The sequence below is a fragment of the Mesoplodon densirostris genome, chromosome 16 (assembly GCF_025265405.1).
Source record: "Mesoplodon densirostris isolate mMesDen1 chromosome 16, mMesDen1 primary haplotype, whole genome shotgun sequence".
Taxonomy (NCBI): Eukaryota; Metazoa; Chordata; class Mammalia; order Artiodactyla; family Ziphiidae; genus Mesoplodon; species Mesoplodon densirostris.
This window is the reverse complement of record NC_082676.1, coordinates 64,027,971-64,045,426: the sequence shown is the minus strand read 5'-3', so window position 1 is coordinate 64,045,426 and position 17,456 is coordinate 64,027,971. Positions and strand designations below refer to the sequence as shown.

The 17,456-nt window shown below is 45.3% G+C and overlaps 1 protein-coding gene across 1 annotated transcript in view; it reads right to left on the bottom strand.

The window, feature by feature from the left end:
• Positions 1 to 17,456, bottom strand: part of CREBBP (CREB binding protein) — a 136,433-nt gene that overhangs the window by 67,513 nt on the left and 51,464 nt on the right. The window contains exon 3 of the mRNA XM_060119953.1: positions 9,495 to 9,671. Within this exon, the coding sequence (XP_059975936.1) occupies positions 9,495 to 9,671 (177 nt within the window). The remainder of the gene's footprint in view (positions 1 to 9,494; positions 9,672 to 17,456) is intronic.

Sequence of the window (17,456 nt, the reverse complement as noted above, 5' to 3'; positions counted from 1 at the left end):
AGACACAGTATTGCACTTACATCTTTGGTAGCTACGACTATCTCCTTCCAGATCCATTAAATGTGCTATCTACTGAGTTCTTCTTCCTTTTAAAAAATATATATTTTATTTTTTATTAAAAAAATTTTTAAATTTATTTTTCATTTTTTTAACACAATCTTTTAAGGTGTCTACTGAGGTCTTCTTAAAATGGTCACTTCATTTTCCAGAAACACCTGTATTTGCTGCTATCGAGCAGGCAGAAATTCCAACACTAGTATGTGGTGGGCGCAGCTTGTTTAGACATGAAGAACCTTCCTACCGAGTCTCTACTTTACATGAAGTGAGAGGGCTGAATGTCTCTGGAGATAATTTATGTTGTTTTACCCAGAAAGTTTCATTGAAGAAAAGGCTACATTAATTAGACCCTAGAAAAGACACTGTTGGTTAATGGAAACTCATCTTGGAAAGAAGTTAAATGATCTTGATTGAGTACTTGCAATACGTACAGTTGGTTCCTAATATCAAAGAATACTGTTAATTTTTCTCCATTTATAGTTTCCTGATATTCGCAACGCATCATATTTTGTGCTTAGGCTATGTTTCCCAGCTGATATTTATTACCAAAACAAAAGAGAATGAGTTAAAACAGTAGAAAGGATTTATACATGTACTAATAAGAATTTTAGAACTAAAAGCTATTCTTCTAAGGCCTCACACATTTTCTCAGAGATCTTCAAGTTACAGGTGAAGGCAGTAAGTTGAGAATACGAAAGGTAAACTCCTAAAATTACAAAAACACTTGGGTGGCTAATAATTACAGGCAAGCGCTCACTTCCCAACCTTGTCCCCTGTTTTCCAATTCAATTACTGAGGCATAATTCACAGCCACAGAGTGATTTTATACAGAAACTGCTCTCATGGTGAAGAGCTGACAAGACTCTTCACTCGTCGTTTCCAGAGAAGGACGAGAGTACGGGGAAGCACTCTCCCCAGTCCTAGGGTAGAGGGAAATACTAGACCACCAGTGATTTTAAATTCACGCTTGTGAAGTACAAGGAGCTAGCGGACAATGGTATGCGAACATCAGCATCTCCGCAGGGCAACTAAAACTGTGAGATGAGCCAATCAAAGACAACAACAAAGAGGAGACCCTTGGGTCCACAAAGTTCAATCAGTTCAAGTCTTGCTCCCTCAGTGATCAGAAACTGGACATGGGAGGACAGAGAATCATAAGAGAATAAGACAGAAAAGGTGGAGGGAGACAGGGAAGCCTTCTCAAGTACTGAAGTGGACTCAAGACTAACAAAGTAGCCCACTCCACAGTGGGGCAGCCGGGCATCAGGTCACTGACACTGCAGGGAACAGTGGCTCTCAAAGACTAATCTACATCAAAATCACCGGAGGAGCTTATTTAAAGCAGCAGTTCCAGTGCAAAAGAAAGAACAAGTCCATCTATTTGGCAATTATCCTGAACCACCTTACAGGGAAGTAGGTGGTACACCCTGGAAAACTGAGAAAGAAAAAAACTAAAGTTTCACAAATAACAGTGACAGACAAGAACACAGATTCCTCACCCTCTTCTAAGAGATTCTGAACCAGGAGGACAGGGTGGGGCCCAACAACCAGTCCCACTGATGCAGTGGGTCCACTGACATGCTGAGAAACAGAGAGAACTAACCCCAAAACACACAGCTTGCCCTGGAAGAGCCGTAGCTAATGGCACTACCCCATATCTTTGTTATTCTGGCAGGACACAGAACACAGTTCTACAACCCTCCTCTGCATGGATAGTCAGTACCAGCGACACTTTCCTTCACTTTAGAGACATGAATCAGCAGCTGCCTGGGGGCCTCGTCCAAAGCCTCCAAGTTCAAATTCTCTGACGCATGACCAAAATCCTAACACCATTCTCATGAGCTATTTTATTTTATTCTTCTGTGAGCAATTTTAAATAAGCAGCACTACTGATGATTTTCCTCCATTACAACTTTAAGAATGGCAAAGTCTCCATAATACAGTCCTTAGTTTTTCTCAAAACAACATAACAAAAAACCCCAACACGTATGAACTTTCTATTAGAAATAACCCTTGTAAAATAAACTCAAAATGGATTAAAGACCTAAATGTAAGGCGAGACACTATAAAACTCTTAGAGGAAAACATGGGCAGAACACTCTTTGACATAAATAACAGCAAGATCCTTTTTGACCCATCTCCTAGAGAAATGGAAATAAAAACAAAAATAAACAAATGGGACTTCATGAAACTTAAAAGTTTTCGCACAGCAAAGGAAACCATAAACAAGACGAAAAGACAACACTCAGAATGGGAGAAAATATTTGCAAACGAAGCAACTGACAAAGGATTAATCTCCAAAATTTACAAGCAGCTCATGCAGCTCAACATCAAAAAAACAAACAACCCAATCCAAAAATGGGCAGAAGACCTAAATAGACATTTCTCCAAAGAAGATATACAGATTGCCAACAAACACATGAAAGGATGCTCAACATCACTAATCATTAGCGAAATGCAAATCAAAGCTACAATGAGGTATCACCTCACACCGGTCAGAATGGCCATCATCAAAACATCTACAAACAATAAATGCTGGAGAGCGTGTGGAGAAAAGCGAACCCTCTTGTACTGTTGGTGGGAATGTAAATTGATACAGTCACTGTGGAGAACAGTATGGAGGTTCCTTAAAAAACTAAAAATAGAACTACCATATGACCCAGCAATCCCACTATTGGGCATATATCCTGAAAAAAACCATAATTCAAAAAGATTCATGTACCACAGTGTTCACTGCAGCTCTATTTACAATAGCCAGGACATGGAAGCAACTTAAGTGTCCATCGACAGATGAATGGATAAAGATGACGTGGCACATATATACAATGGAGTATCAGCCATAAAAAGAAATGAAATTGAGTTATTTGTAGTGAGGTGGATGGACCTAGAGTCTGTCATACAGAGTGAAGTAAGTCAGAAAGAGAAAAACAAATACTGCATGCTAACACATATATATGGAATCTAAAAAACAAAAAAAAAAGGTTTTGAAGAACCTAGGGGCAGGACAGGAATAAGGACACAGACGTAGAGAATGGACTCGGGAACACGGAGAGGGGGAAGGGTAAGCTGGGACGAAGTGAGAGAGTGACATGATATATACACTACCAAATGTAAAATCGATAGCTAGTGGGAAGCAGCCACATAGCACAGGGAGATCAGCTCAGTGCTTTGTGACCACCTAGAGGGATGGAATAGGGAGGGTGGGAGGAAGACGCAAGAGGGAGGAGATCTGAGGATATATGTGTATGTATGGCTGATTCACTTTGTTATAAAGCAGAACCTAACACACCATTGTAGAGCAATTATATTCCAATAAAGATGTTAAAAAAAAAAAAGAAAGAAAGAACCCTTGTAGGAGACCGCACTGGGGAGCCCCACAGAAGACTGTGAGAGAAACTAATGATGAGGCCCCTTTGGTCACCAAACTTTCTTAGATTAGATAAACCCAAGATGTGTCCCACTTCGAAACACTGCTCCTTTAAAACAATCTCAAACCCATCATGAAGGTCAGCAATGACCTAACTGACAAATCCAGTGCCAACTGATGTCTGTATTTCCCTCCTTCTTGCAAATGCTCCCTTGCTTTCCGTGTTATGACTTTTTCAGGTGAAAACGGCAAGAAGGGTAATGTCACCAAGGAATCAGGTGGCCTCCTCTTCCAGAGGACTGCCCTGGAACAACTCTCCCCCACCCCACGCACTCTCATGCAAATCTCTCCTTCGAGAAGGCCCACATGGACCTTGAAGTCAGGCCACAGAAAGACAACCCAACCTATACCCCTGCCCAAACCTGTTCTTCTTTGTCAGTAAAATTTACATAATTTTGAAATTTTTATATCCATGTGAGCTATCCTAGAAAACTGGATAGTGAATATATATTTAATAGTTGTCACTCTTATTAATTCCAATTATGAACAAGTAACGTAGTTGGTACACATACTGTGTCTTATTAGACCTAAAACTTGATTGTTTCTAAAATACATTCTGATTTCAAAGATGCTACAAATGTGAAAAAAATTTGCATCTTAGAATCATGAAATACAATGTAATAATATGGTAAAAGTTCTAAGAAGCTTCAAAAATCTGTAGAAAGTTAAGAAATTACAAATAAAATGGCCAAAGACAGAGCTGCAATGAAATCCATGTGAAAATTTAGGGAGATGTGGTATTTGCTTTTGAATATTGGCCTGGGGATATATATGCCCTCAAAAGGACCCCATTTGCAATAGGGTCTCTGAACCTTTTGGAGCTCCAGGCAGCACATCCCAGAGGCAGCCCATAGACCGTGGTGATCAACAGGTCTCCATGACTACAGGCCACACTTAAGTATCATGGAAGATGTTCCACACTTCCTGACTGTCCCACAGATCCCCTGCGTATTCCAGCGACGCTCTCTGGCCTGCATCTCACTCACCATCTCAGCAGCCACCACCTCTGCCTGTCCCAACGATCTCCTCTCTCGGCTTCAGTGACATCAGTCCCTTGCTGCCCCCTTTGCCAGCTCCTCCTTGGCCTGGTCTCTCTTCCTGTGCTCCCTTCTGAGCCACGGCATCCACTCCACAGCCCTTCTACCACAGCATGCTTATCGCCAGCTCCCAATGGACAGTGGCTGCCCTACTTGTATGTCCACCCATCTGCCTGGCCTCTTCACCTAGACATCTCACAAGCATCTCAAGAGGAGCATGTCTAAAGTGGAATTACGAATGCCCTCCCCTTCATCACCCTTCTCCCAGTCTGTTCCTCTGCTAGCTCTGTAAATGGTCCTGCCTCCCACCAAGTCATCTCACACAGTGACCCCACACATCCACTCTAGTGGCAAATCTCATCTGGTCTCCTGTCCCCTCTGTAATCTATGGCCTCCAGGCCCCCATCTCCGCTAGCCTAGAGCATTGCAGTGGCCATTGCCACCCATGGCCCTCCTTGAGACGGCTCCTGCCCAGCCCCCAATATCCACTTCACACCGCTTTCCTCTCACCCTTCCCACTGGACTTCTGCTGGCTCCTACACAAGCCAACGCTCTCCCAGTGCCCTGGGGTCTCCGTGGCTTCTGCTCATCCTTCCAATCTTGCCCTTAAAACCCCCTACTTGGTGCGGCCTTCTCTCTGATGGCTCCACCTAAGGAGGTCCCTGTGTCAACCTCAACCTCTCCGTGCTACTCAGACCTGTTGGGGCAGTTTGCATTGTAATTATTTGTTTTCCATCACCACCTCCCCCAATTTCACAAAAGAGGGGTGAGCTCTATGTAACTCACACCCGCACTCCAGATGCACCTGGGCTCAGAGAAGGTACTCAACAAATGAGACGAGTTAAAGGAACGGTCACATCCCCTCGCTTCCTGAGCACCACCAGTGCTGCGGGAATCCTCTAGGAGAGGAGACAAGCATGAGTCCCTTGGCCAGTGACCAAGTGTCAATCGTCCCACAGAGAGCTCAACCAGGGCACCAGGTGATTCGGTGTCAGAGTCCTGAGCTCAACTGTTTGGCACACTGAACCTAGCTGGGCTTTAAAAGACCACTCCCCAAAGCATGACAAAAAACACAAATATGTTCAAGGCTCCAAATTTTTCTTTTTTTTTAATTAAAGAAATCTAGATCTTTGGTAACGGCTCTCCCTCACTGTACAAAAACCTCTGGGCTCCAAGGGGCCAGAAACAATTTCGAAAACTCAAGGAAGACAACAAAACATGTTTGAGGAACTGCAAATAAGCAATGTAAACACACCCCAAAGGGCTCGGAGACACTAAAACATGACACCAGGACATACTGAAGGAGCTTTGGGCCTTGCAGACAAGAAGTTACATAGCCCTGAACGAACCTAAAGCCCTCAGACCCTCAGCCTCTTCATCTGTAAAATCGGAGGCGTAATGACGTCTTTCAAGAGGCTGTCGAAAGAGTAAGGTAAAACACAGGGTGCGAAAGCACTTAGAAAGATATTAGGCAAATTATGTGCACTTGCTGCCCTGCTTCTCTGTCAGTCCACTCTGGTTCCTGTGCTGCGCCCAATAGCGTGAAGGCCGTGGCTGGGTCACCTGGCCTGGTGAAGCCTGCCCCGAGCCCCGCGGTAAACGTCTGAGGACTTCACTCCAAAGGCACCAGCTGTGGACCTCTCCAAGAGTCCACCCGTGCCCCTGTGGGAAAGTGGTGGCTAGGCTCCCATACACCAAGATACTTCCCCAGTTCACCATGCGGGTAGCCTGATAAGGCCAAGGCCGGGGGAGAGGGGGAGAGAACTGGTTTTATCTGTTAGATGTCACAGACAGAAGGATGAGATGTCACTGCTACTGCCTCCCGCAACCATTCCCCGGAGCAGGGGCTTTCAACTGGGGCCAACTATAGGGGGGTCGGGGTGGAGGGCTGTGAGCATTGAGTGGGTGAAGGCCAGGGATATTGCTAAACATCCCACAATACACAGGATGGTCCCCACAACAGAGAAAGATCCCACCCCAAACGTCAACAGTGCCAAGGGAGAGAGAAGCCTTCCCTAGCCCAAAGGGCTCCAGCCCAGGCACAGGTGGAGGCAACCAGAAGCCTCTTTCCAGTCTGGTCCGAACCTGCCCTTGACAAGCACACCACACTCAGGAATTCAGTCCCCTGGAGCCGCAGAGGTAGGCAGAGGAACCTGCAGTGAAAGGATTCTGCCACTAAGTTGGGGGTAAAGGAGAAAGGATAAAAAAGTGGGCCTGGAGAAGATTTAAAAAAAGAAAAGGGAAGAAAATGTTAGGTCAGGGTTTCTCAGACTACAAAACACAGAATGTCTGTGAAAAGCAAACACTCTTACTCTGAAGCCAAAATGTGCTCCAGGTCACTGACCAAACCCAGGTGACAATCAACAGTACTGAAGTCCACGCTACTGCCCTCCCAGTGAGGACTGGAAAAGGAAAGGTAGGCGAGAACAGGAAGAGCAGGGCTGGGAATCCTGGCCTGCCGCCCCCAGGGCTGAGAGGAGCCGCGTGAAGGGAGCAGTGGGCTTTGTTGTAAGTTCTGGGTCTGTATGGCCGGGAACAAGGCAATCCTGGCAACAAAAAGTTACTGGAAGGAGAGAAGCAGATCCAGGCAAGTTACAGGGGGATGATCAGAAGAAGAAATAAAGAAGTAAAAACTTGAAGCAGCTTGAAAACAGATCTCATTGCTTGTGCCCTTGAAGGAAGAATGTAGCAAACTGAGACCGAATCTGATTAGGATACCTCGGGAATCTGATTAGGATACCTCAGTATCACTCCCTTTTCTGATTTTTTTTTTTTTTTTTTTTTTTTTTGGCTGTGTTGGGTCTTCGATGCTGTGCACAGGCCTTCTCTTGTTGTGGTGAGTGGCGGCTACTCTTCGTTGTGGTGCATGGGCTTCTCATTGCAGTGGTTTCTCTTGTTGCAGAGCACAGGCTCTAGGTGCATGGGCTTCAGTTGTTTTGGCTCGCGGGCTCTAGAGCGCAGGCTCAGCAGTTGTGGCACACGGGCTTAGTTGCTCCGCGGCATGTGGGATCTTCTTGGACCTGGGCTCGAACCCGTGTCCCCTGCATTGGCAGTCAGATTCTTTTTTTTTTAATTTTTAAAACAATTTTTAATTAGTTTCTGCTTTATAACAAAGTGAATCAGTTATACATATACATCTGTTCCCATATCCCTTCCCTCTTGTGTCTCCCTCCCTCCCACCCTCCTTATCCCACCCTCCAGGCGGTCACAAAGCACCGAGCTGATCTCCCTGTGCTATGCGGCTGCTTCCCACTATCTATCTACCTTACGTTTGGTAGTGTATATATGTCCATGCCTCTCTCTCGCTTTGTCACAGCTTACCCTTCCCCCTCCCCATATCCTCAAGTCCATTCTCAAGTAGGTCTGTGTCATTATTCCTGTTTTACCCCTAGGTTCTTCATGACATTTTTTCCCCTTAAATTCCATATATATGTGTTAGCATATGGTGTTTGTCTTTCTCTTTCTGACTTACTTCACTCTGTATGACAGACTCTAGGTCTATCCACCTCATTACAAACAGCTCAATTTCGTTTCTTTTTATGGCTGAGTAATATTCCATTGTATATATGTGCCACATCTTCTTTACCCATTCATCCGATGATGGACACTTAGGTTGTTTCCATCTCCGGGCTATTGTAAATAGAGCTGCAATGAACATTTTGGTACATGACTCTCTTTGAATTATGGTTTTCTCAGGGTATATGCCCAGGAGTGGGATTGCTGGGTCATATGGTAGTTCTATTTGTAGTTTTTTAAGGAACCTCCATACCGTTCTCCATAGTGGCTGTACCAATTCACATTCCCACCAGCAGTGCAAGAGTGTTCCCTTTTCTCCACACCCTCTCCAGCATTTATTGTTTCTAGATTTTTTGATGATGGCGGCAGGCAGATTCTTAACCACTGAGCCACCAGGGAAGCCCCTTTTTCTGATTTTTAACGAAAACAAAGAGAAAGAGACCCAACTCTTCCTGCTTCCAGCAGCCTCAAAACTTCTAAGTACTGTAAGCAGTCAATTCCTTAGTTTTGGCAAATGTACCAAGGTTACAGAAGATGTTAACATCAAGGGAAGCAGGTGATGGAGATAACAGGAATTCTTGGCTGTATCTTTACAACAAATACTTCAAATTAAAGGTTTTTAAAAGTCAAAAGACAAAAAGCAACTTTTTCTGAACATAATCCCTCAGCTTTCTTCTGAGCCTTCCCAAATCACTCTGCACAACTATGTGGATGGCAGCCCTGGCAGGGCAGGCCCAGGGGAGAGGAGAGTGGCTGCTCCAGGCCCTGACCTATCGCTAAAGGCACATCAGAGACGCAGAAGCCATGTATGCACGGTGAGGTCCGACAAAAGAACACACTTCCCCTTAGTGGCCAGAATCAAAAGAGATGCCATTTTGTGGCACAAAAGGAGCTATTTTCTCATTAATATCTGGGTTAGTTAGGATGAGAGTTCCAAGGGTAGTTTCTATTTTATAGGTAGGAAATCTCAGGGAGAATGAAGACATGTGAAACCATCTGTCAAGTCAGACAGGACACACACATCTCACAGACAAGGTACAGTTCTCTGAAGATAAATGTCCTTTGTAACAGAAATGGATGGACTTCTACTGACAGCTTCAACCACTAACAGACGGGAAGTGTAAAAAAGCCCATCTCTCCAATTCTCTTGACTCTACTGCTGAACCAAGAGGGTGACTGGAGGAAAGTCAAAATGACTCATGGACATGAACCCTCTCCCTCCACACAGGGACCTCGGGAGGACTAGCTGAATCATCTTAACTATTAACTAGCCCCTTACGGGCAGCTCATCACAGAAAATTAAACTCACTGAGAGAGCGTTCGCATAAGAAATACAGGTTATTTTCCTTTCACCCATGACGCACTTTTAGTTGCAGATCTTCACTGTTAGCACAGTAAAATCCACACAGCAAAGCACCCACTGGAGACCCACAGCTCTCAGACCAAGGGCAACTTACCATGTTTGGCACATTGGTGACTGAAGCATTCTTGATGTCTGCAGCGAAGGGAGGCAAGCTGTTGACCATGCTCTGCTTGCTGGGCAGCTGAGGGTTCACTCCAGGGGCTCCCATCTGCTGCCCTCCAGTTTGACTAAAGGGTTGTCCAAATGGACTTGTGTTACCAGTCATTCCCATCTGAAACAAAAAGAGCAACGTCAGCCATCCCGACGCGACCACATAAGAAAGGAAGAGCCTCAGAAATGCTCACTTTGACCCACTGAAGCAAAAATCATTACTTCCTGTAAAATCTTCATTTCAATTATAAATTAAAGGCTCATTCTCAGGGTTCACAATTAGGATTATGAACAGAGCAACTTGCTCAAACAGCTACAGACTAAAGGCAGGAGACTAGTGAAGCTGCTCCCAACAACCCCATCTGTCCCCTCCTCCTAAATATCATCCCAAGAGCCAGCACTTTTCCACCCTTACCCCTCAGCCATACTCCTCACGCCAAGTCCCCTACCCTGAGAGTGGCACGGACCCATTAAGATCATTTGGAAAACAAAACCTTCCAGAATAACTGACAAAGGGGAGCTCCTTCCGTTTAATCCTTAATTACTCTATAAGTAATTAGTTTCTTTCAGCTACCACCCCCCAATCAGATTTAAGTTTCCATTAGTTTATAATGTCTGGGATCTGCTTTAAAACCTAGTGAGGCAAGGGGTGTAGCGTCGATGAAAAACGACTGGACAAGCGTCGGTGACTCCTCACCAGGGGGCAGGTGTGTGGGGGTGTTATACTAGCCCTCTAATATTATACGTATTTGAAGTTTTCCATAATAAAGTCTTCTTTTAATTACAGTGAAATAAAAGAAACTGTATAGTAGATAAAGCCAAGAATGGAAAGGAGGAACCCCACCTATGCCGCAGGGTGGGGCAGCAACGAACCACAGAAGTCAGAGATCCCCTCCAGTCAATGAGACCCCGGCGAGGTTCCCGCCAGACCCCTCAGCTCTAACCTCCACATGCATGAATCCGGGAATCCCCACAGTGATACCCTGCTGCTCAGCCGCCCCCTCTGGAGAAGCAGAGTCTCATTACTAAGACAGTGGCTTTTCTAGTCTGCCTGCTTTGCTCTCTCACGAAGTTGCAACAATCCACCTGCTGCCTACTGCCTGCTCTACTTTTCTGGTGTCCTGGTGCATTTGATGTTTAGAAACTGGGAGGAAGGAGTCTCCTGAAGGGAAGACCCCCCATCCCTAGGGGAGAGAGTTTCCATTCAAGAAATCACAGCTCGGGCTTCCGTGGTGGCGCAGTGGCTGATAGTCCGCCTGCCAATGCAGGGGACATGGGTTCGTGCCCCGGTCTGGGAAGATCCCACATGCTGCGGAGCGGCTAGGCCCATGAGCCATGGCTGCTGAGCCTGCGCGTCCGGAGCCTGTGCTCCGCAATGGGAGAGGCCACAACAGAACGAGGCCCACGTACCACGAAAAAAAAAAAAAAAAATCACAGCTCAGTTCTCTCCACCAACCTCACATGGTGACTGCACCAGCCCGTTCACGATGGTTAACTCACGTTCCTTCTATGGACCTTTATCTCACCTGAAAGATGAGCATCTTGCACAAGACAACTGCATTACTTCTTTCAGCTCTAAAATTCTAGGCTGCAAACAAACAGATGCTCAACACAATCAACCCTTTCCTGCTGAAATGTCCGCATAAAAACACAAATAAAACCAAACTACTGTAACCAAAAAGGTCTTGTTCTGGCATTTTCATATGTACTGGTGGTTTCCACATATAGCCCTCACAGCGGTACTTCTCAATTTTTTGAAAGTGAACACATTCTAGCTGCCACTTTTGCCTTATTTGCTTTACTCAAGTAAACTGAAACAAATTTAAATTCAACTGAAATTCAAAGTCAACTTGAGAAAACGGAAACAAAAACAAATTCTTTACGAAGCCCACCAAGTAGGCTCAACTCTGAATTCAGATGATTTAATCAAGGCGAGACTTAATCAGCAAACTTTTAACATAAAGGACATTTCTGATTCTCAACTAGGTTCCTTCAGTTGTTATCTGAAACTCAGAAGAACTGAAGCAAAAATCTATATTTTCAGGGAGTGTTACACTAAATTAACTCCCCGTAATGATTACTTCTTGTAGAATTCTGCATAAACTCAAACACTGCTCTCAGAGCCCCATGAATTTGGGGAAAAAACATGGTTATAATTTCCATTTCCTAAATTTCATTTAAAATTTCTCTGCTTAGGACCAAACATGTCAGAAGACACTTGCATCAATTTACCCTCCATGAATCTGTGCTCACAGTCAGCCAGCATTTACCTAGCGCCTGCTATGAACCAAGCCCGGTTCAGAACACATTCGGATGCAATTTTCCTACTTGTCATAGAGCTCGCTCCATGTAACCACCAATCTGATAAACAAGAAAAATCAATGTTGTTTTGGAAGTTTCTAGTACTGATGAATCAAAGTGGATGGCAGCTGGGGGGTGGGAAAGGAGAGGCAACTGTCCTTCCACTGACGCCAGCTGTCCAAGGCAGTCAGCCCTTTGGTGTAGAGAGGGACATAAATACCAAGAGGTCAACGAGCTTCCAAAGGGGACCTGTGCGGCTCAAAGTTCACCAGACCTGTTAAAAACGTCTAAGGCTCTGAGAATACTTGGACGGTGTTCACACGATCACCTTGCCAGGGTGAAAACTGGGTGGGTGTGTGGTCTGGTCAGTTCTCTACTACTTGCCTGGTGAGCCTCTGGGACAAAGCACCAAAGTGCTGTGGACACTGACAGATTTCATCAGGAAATCTGTTCTCACCTTTTCTTCTTGGCCATTCCATAGTGAAGGAAACCTCTCAACATGGTTTCAATCCTCATGGGGCAAGAACCAAGGTAAAGTCAAAGATCACAGACAGCAGGTAAGGAATGGCCAGCTCACAGGAGGCTATGTTGTCTAAAAAAAAAATTAGGGAAAATCCCACCCTCAGCCTATGACAACACACTCCAAGGATGAACCAAAGCAAGGCACAGCCACCTTCAGGATCAGGCTCCAAGGTCACGGCTCAGCTCCCTGGTCCAGGGCCAGTCCCTCCTTAACATCAGAGCTAACAGAGGCCCAGGTAAGGACAGTCCTCTAACAGGCCACCCAGCCACATCAGCCAACTAGGCCCTGTGGTCCCAACTATCCCCTGGCAGAGCCTGGTAGAACTGGAAGGCTGCTCCAGTCCTAGCCTGCAGTTTTGAGTAAAAGCCCTTCACTTCTAGAGACTTCTAGATTTCTGATTTCCTGTATCTCTTCTCCTTTGATCAGATCGAATATTCCCAAGTCTAGCTAACACATGTTTTTTTAGCACCAACATGTTCTTTAGCTCATGATGAAACAGTGTAAATTGAGATGTTTGTCTAACTCCAATTAATAAAATCAACGTATTTCTTTTAATTTCCCAACAGTTACTTGATAGCAATATAGTAAACTTTATTTTCAACCGAAGTTTATCAGATTTTGGTTTAAGGCTGCTACAGAACCAGCACACAATCTTTTCTATAATATTCAAAAGTAGAACAGCAGAAATAGGCAACTGTTCAGTTAATGGTGCAGTTTATATAATATATGAACAAATTAAAGCCTACAGAATAAATATTTATATTCTGCCTCATTCAGCAACAGCCCATACATGTTAAAATATCCTTTCACTCTATTCTTCCAGAGCCCTTTTAAGCATTTAATTCAAGTTCAATCTTAGAAAATAGGAAAAGTTAACTATGGTAAGTACTGAAAAAAAGGCAAGCTCTCCCATAAGGAAATCTAAATTAAATAATGCTTTATAGGTCTACCAAGTGTTCCCATGAAAACGCATTCTTGTAACCAAGTGTATCAATCAATCATTTGAGAATCTACTTACTCTGTTGTTTGTCTATCACTTCAATGAGACAATAAAGACATGTAAACTACAGTCCCTGTGTACCAGGGAAGAACAAACTAGATAAGAAGGTAAAAAACACAACCTCCCCCAAACCCCCCAAAAGTAGTGCCAGATCCTGAGGCCTACCCCCTGCCCCAGGATGGGATTAGGTATTAATTAGCCTTGGCATGACTCTAAAGCATGAGACCAGATGAGGAAACCTGTCTTTAGGGTTTAGTTCAAACAAACCTGAACAATGCCTACATAAGCCTCATTATGAAACAAAGATAGTGTCCGCAGCAAATTCTGTTGACAGCACCTGGCCCATCGTCAAAAACTGCTGAAGTTCTGAGCTGTCAGGCAAGGTGAATGACAGACATCACAGAAGAGGGACAGAGTAGACGATGCTTCTCTACTCTGACAGACACATACTACAGATATGCTATGGAAGGTTCAAAACAGGGCATGACTCTGTAGCAGCATTTGTCATGATAATATTTATGGCAACCCATCCTAAATCTATCTTTGGCACAAAACCAGGATGAAACTTCTTGCCTTCCTGGAACATACGTCTCCTCTGTGTCCTTGGGCGCCAGTACATACTGGGTTATCAATTAGTATTTGGGGAAAGAACCAAATAAATGAACACTCCAAGAGACCCACTGCATCATGCAGCCCACCCCTCGGAACAACAGAAACCCCAACATCAGCCCTGAGGGCAGGGGGGGAATCAAAGAACCGTGCTCCAGTCACAGAAGCCAAGCACAGATAAGGGTCACCACTGGGTGAAGCGGGCACTGGGAGAGGCAGCAGAACAGGCTCCTTTCTGTTTTCTAAACAGTCACCACGAATCTCAGTGACTAGCTGCAATGGACAGGCTGTCAGTCGACTGGCCTGTGCTCAAAGGTTGAGTACAAAGAGCATATGCGCTCGGAGTTGGTTTTACAGGACAAATACGATTTTGTGCCCCAAGACAGCACAGACAGGAGCCCGGCCTGGCTGTACAACAGGCACTCTGTGCTTACGTGCACTAGGCCAGCAAACCTTTGGCTTTGGTGCAAGGCCTCAGCCAGGCCCCAGTCCAGAGCTTCCCACTGGTGCACTGCGATAATGGTCCATCAGCCTCCATGGTCACCTGTGGGTGAAAACGGCCTCCTCTGCTGACCTCAGTGTGGGACAAATATTTCATTTTCTACTTGTGTCATGATATGACAACTATTAACATAATAAGAAAACAAGCCATGGGCTGCAAAAGAGCAGGGAGATTCTCTCCACCACACTGCACTAACCCGGAGAAGATCTCTACTACTTACCTAACTCATCTAATCAAATAAGGTAGTAACTGAAAACCCAAAGAACGAACTCGGGGTGTTAAGCAGAAGTAACAATGATCATGTAAGTTTCTCCCCAGAATAGGTTTCTACAATAGTAGCAAGCCAAGTATTCCTTTTCTTGCTCTTTCGTAGGAAAGTGGGACAGAGAGACACTTTCTTTGCAGTTAGGGCCACCACAGCTTGTAGCTCCCATCATCAGCAGCCCAAACTCCCTTGGGATGAGACAGGAGGCCTGGGCCTGCCTGGGCAGTCCACGGCAGGCAGGGGTGCCTGGGCAGAAACGTCTGTACACTTTTTGTGTCATGTGCATTTTTGAGAGAAAAGGTCCATTATTAGATTCTCAAAAGGGGTCCTAAGATCCCCTAAAGATTAAGGATGCCTGCCCTCAGGGAAGGCAACTCCCTCTTCCTAGACCTCACACACCCCTGCCACATATGGGCCTTTCCCAGTAGCAGACTCCCGTCCAGAGACGTCAACCACTCACGTAACAACCACCCTCACAAATGAACTCTCCCCAATTTCCATCTCCAAACATCCTCTTGAAATGCACACTCACAGGAAGGATCAGATCATAACTATTTTTGAGATAAAAGCTTGATGGGGGACACACTGTGTGACCATTTGAGAATATCGGGAAAGGGAGGTAAGAGGGAAGATGCTCGGGACTGGAGCAGGACAGCCAGAAACACGCTTCCACTTCATGATTTTACTTAAGAGTCCACCAGGGCTTCAGAAATGCTTCAAGTGGCAACAAATGATGAGTTTGATGTGGTTTCAATGAGCCCACTAAACACACTTTTTCAAAAGCTGAAATCTTCAGCAGTTTTCCTCACACCTTGATATACACTTAAAACCACACTACACAGCAGAGCAATCAGAGGAAGTACCACCGGTGTGTGTGTGTGTGTGTGTGTGTGTGTGTGTGTGTGTGTGTGTGTGTGTGTGTGTGTGTGTGTGTGTGTGTGTGTGTGTGTGTGTGTACACAGCAGAGCAATCAGAGGAAGTACTGCTCTGTGTGTGTATATGTGTGTGTGTGTGTAACTGGTGTGATGCTGGTCAGGAAACAGACAGAAAGAAAACAAAACACGGCCTTCAGCGATAAGCTTAGTAGGGACAATAAGACAGGTTAGAACTGTCAGCTGGAAGCCCTCAGAGAGTTATCTAGTTAAAATTTACACTCCATTGGGCTTCCCTGGTGGCGCAGTGGTTGAGAGTCCGCCTGCCGATGCAGGGGACACGGGTTCGTGCCCCGGTCAGGGAAGATCCCACGTGCCGCGGAGCGGCTGGGCCCGTGAGCCATGGCCGCTGAGCCTGCGCGTCCAGAGCCTGTGCTCCGCAACGAGAGAGGCCACAGCAGTGAGAGGCCCACGTACCGCAAAAAAAAAAAAAAAAAAAAAAAAAAAAAAAAATTTATACTCTGTGGATGAAGAAAGGGTGGCCCAGAAAGCTGAGGAAGAAAACAAATCAGCTGGTGAACCTGCCGTGATGCTGGCCCTGCCCTGCCCCTCCTAGAGACGCCACCGCTGCTGCAGGCTCATTGCCCCCTCGCTTAGGCAGAGCCTCAGCTCCTCCAGGCGCACCTGGAATTGCACTGCCCAGACTCGCACTGCCGAAAGGGACAGGCTCAGTCCACCAAGACCAGGCGTCAGCAAACTATGGCCCCAGGGCCAAAGCAGCCCAATGCCTGTTTTTGAAAAAACAAAACAAAACAAAGTTTTATTGGAACATAGCCACAAATAAGATTTCATTCTAAGAGACAGTAGGACGTTGTGCGTAAGTACAGAGGACCTGGTCTGCGGGTGGCTCTGCCACTTGCCAGCTGTGTGACCTTTGGCAATTTACTTAACTTCTCTGTGCTTGAGCTTTATCACCTGTAAAGTGGAGATGACAGCACCTCCTCTCCTAGGGTTGTGTTAGAATTAAGTGGATTCACGAACATGAAGCACCAAGAAGAGTGACTGACATGCAGCAGGTGCTACTGGTGCTGGCCAGTATGTTATTATTTGGCTTTGGGGGGAGTCATTTTACACTAGATGTAGTTTCTTTCCTAAGTATGCTTAGGATACTAATTTAAAAACTGAACATTTTTCAGAGACTGTGTGATGGTGGAGTGGTTCAAACAGGTAGGATCAGAGGGAGAAGCCAGCTGGGACTACTGGCATTTGATTATGAGACATTTGCAGAGAAACATGAAATAAACTTGTGACAAAAACAATCTTGTGCATTCAACCAGTTGTAGAAATACTTTTAACAGACAACTATGTTCAAATTGTCCTAGTAAATCACAAAATTTCCAGTTTCACTCTAGATTGTTTTCCAGCTTGAAAAATAATTAATACTCAGAATGTTCACTTGGAACTTAAAATAGATGATAAGCTGTAACAATATATGATCAAAATACCCTAGCCTAACCTTCCTGGGTTGAAATTTAAATCAAAACCTCGAAGAGGGCCTCCCTGGTGGCGCAAGTGGTTGAGAGTCCGCCTGCCGATGCAGGGGATACGGGTTCGTGCCCCGGTCTGGGAGGATCCCATATGCCGCGGAGCGGCTGGGCCCGTGAGCCATGGCCGCTGAGCCTGCGCGTCCGGAGCCTGTGCTCCGCAGCGGGGGAGGCCACAACAGTGAGAGGTCCGCATACCGCGCAAAAAAAAAAAAAAAAAAAAAAAAAAAAACCTTGAAGAATTGAACAAGAAAGAACATTTTCACAAAAAAAGAGATTGATGTGACTCC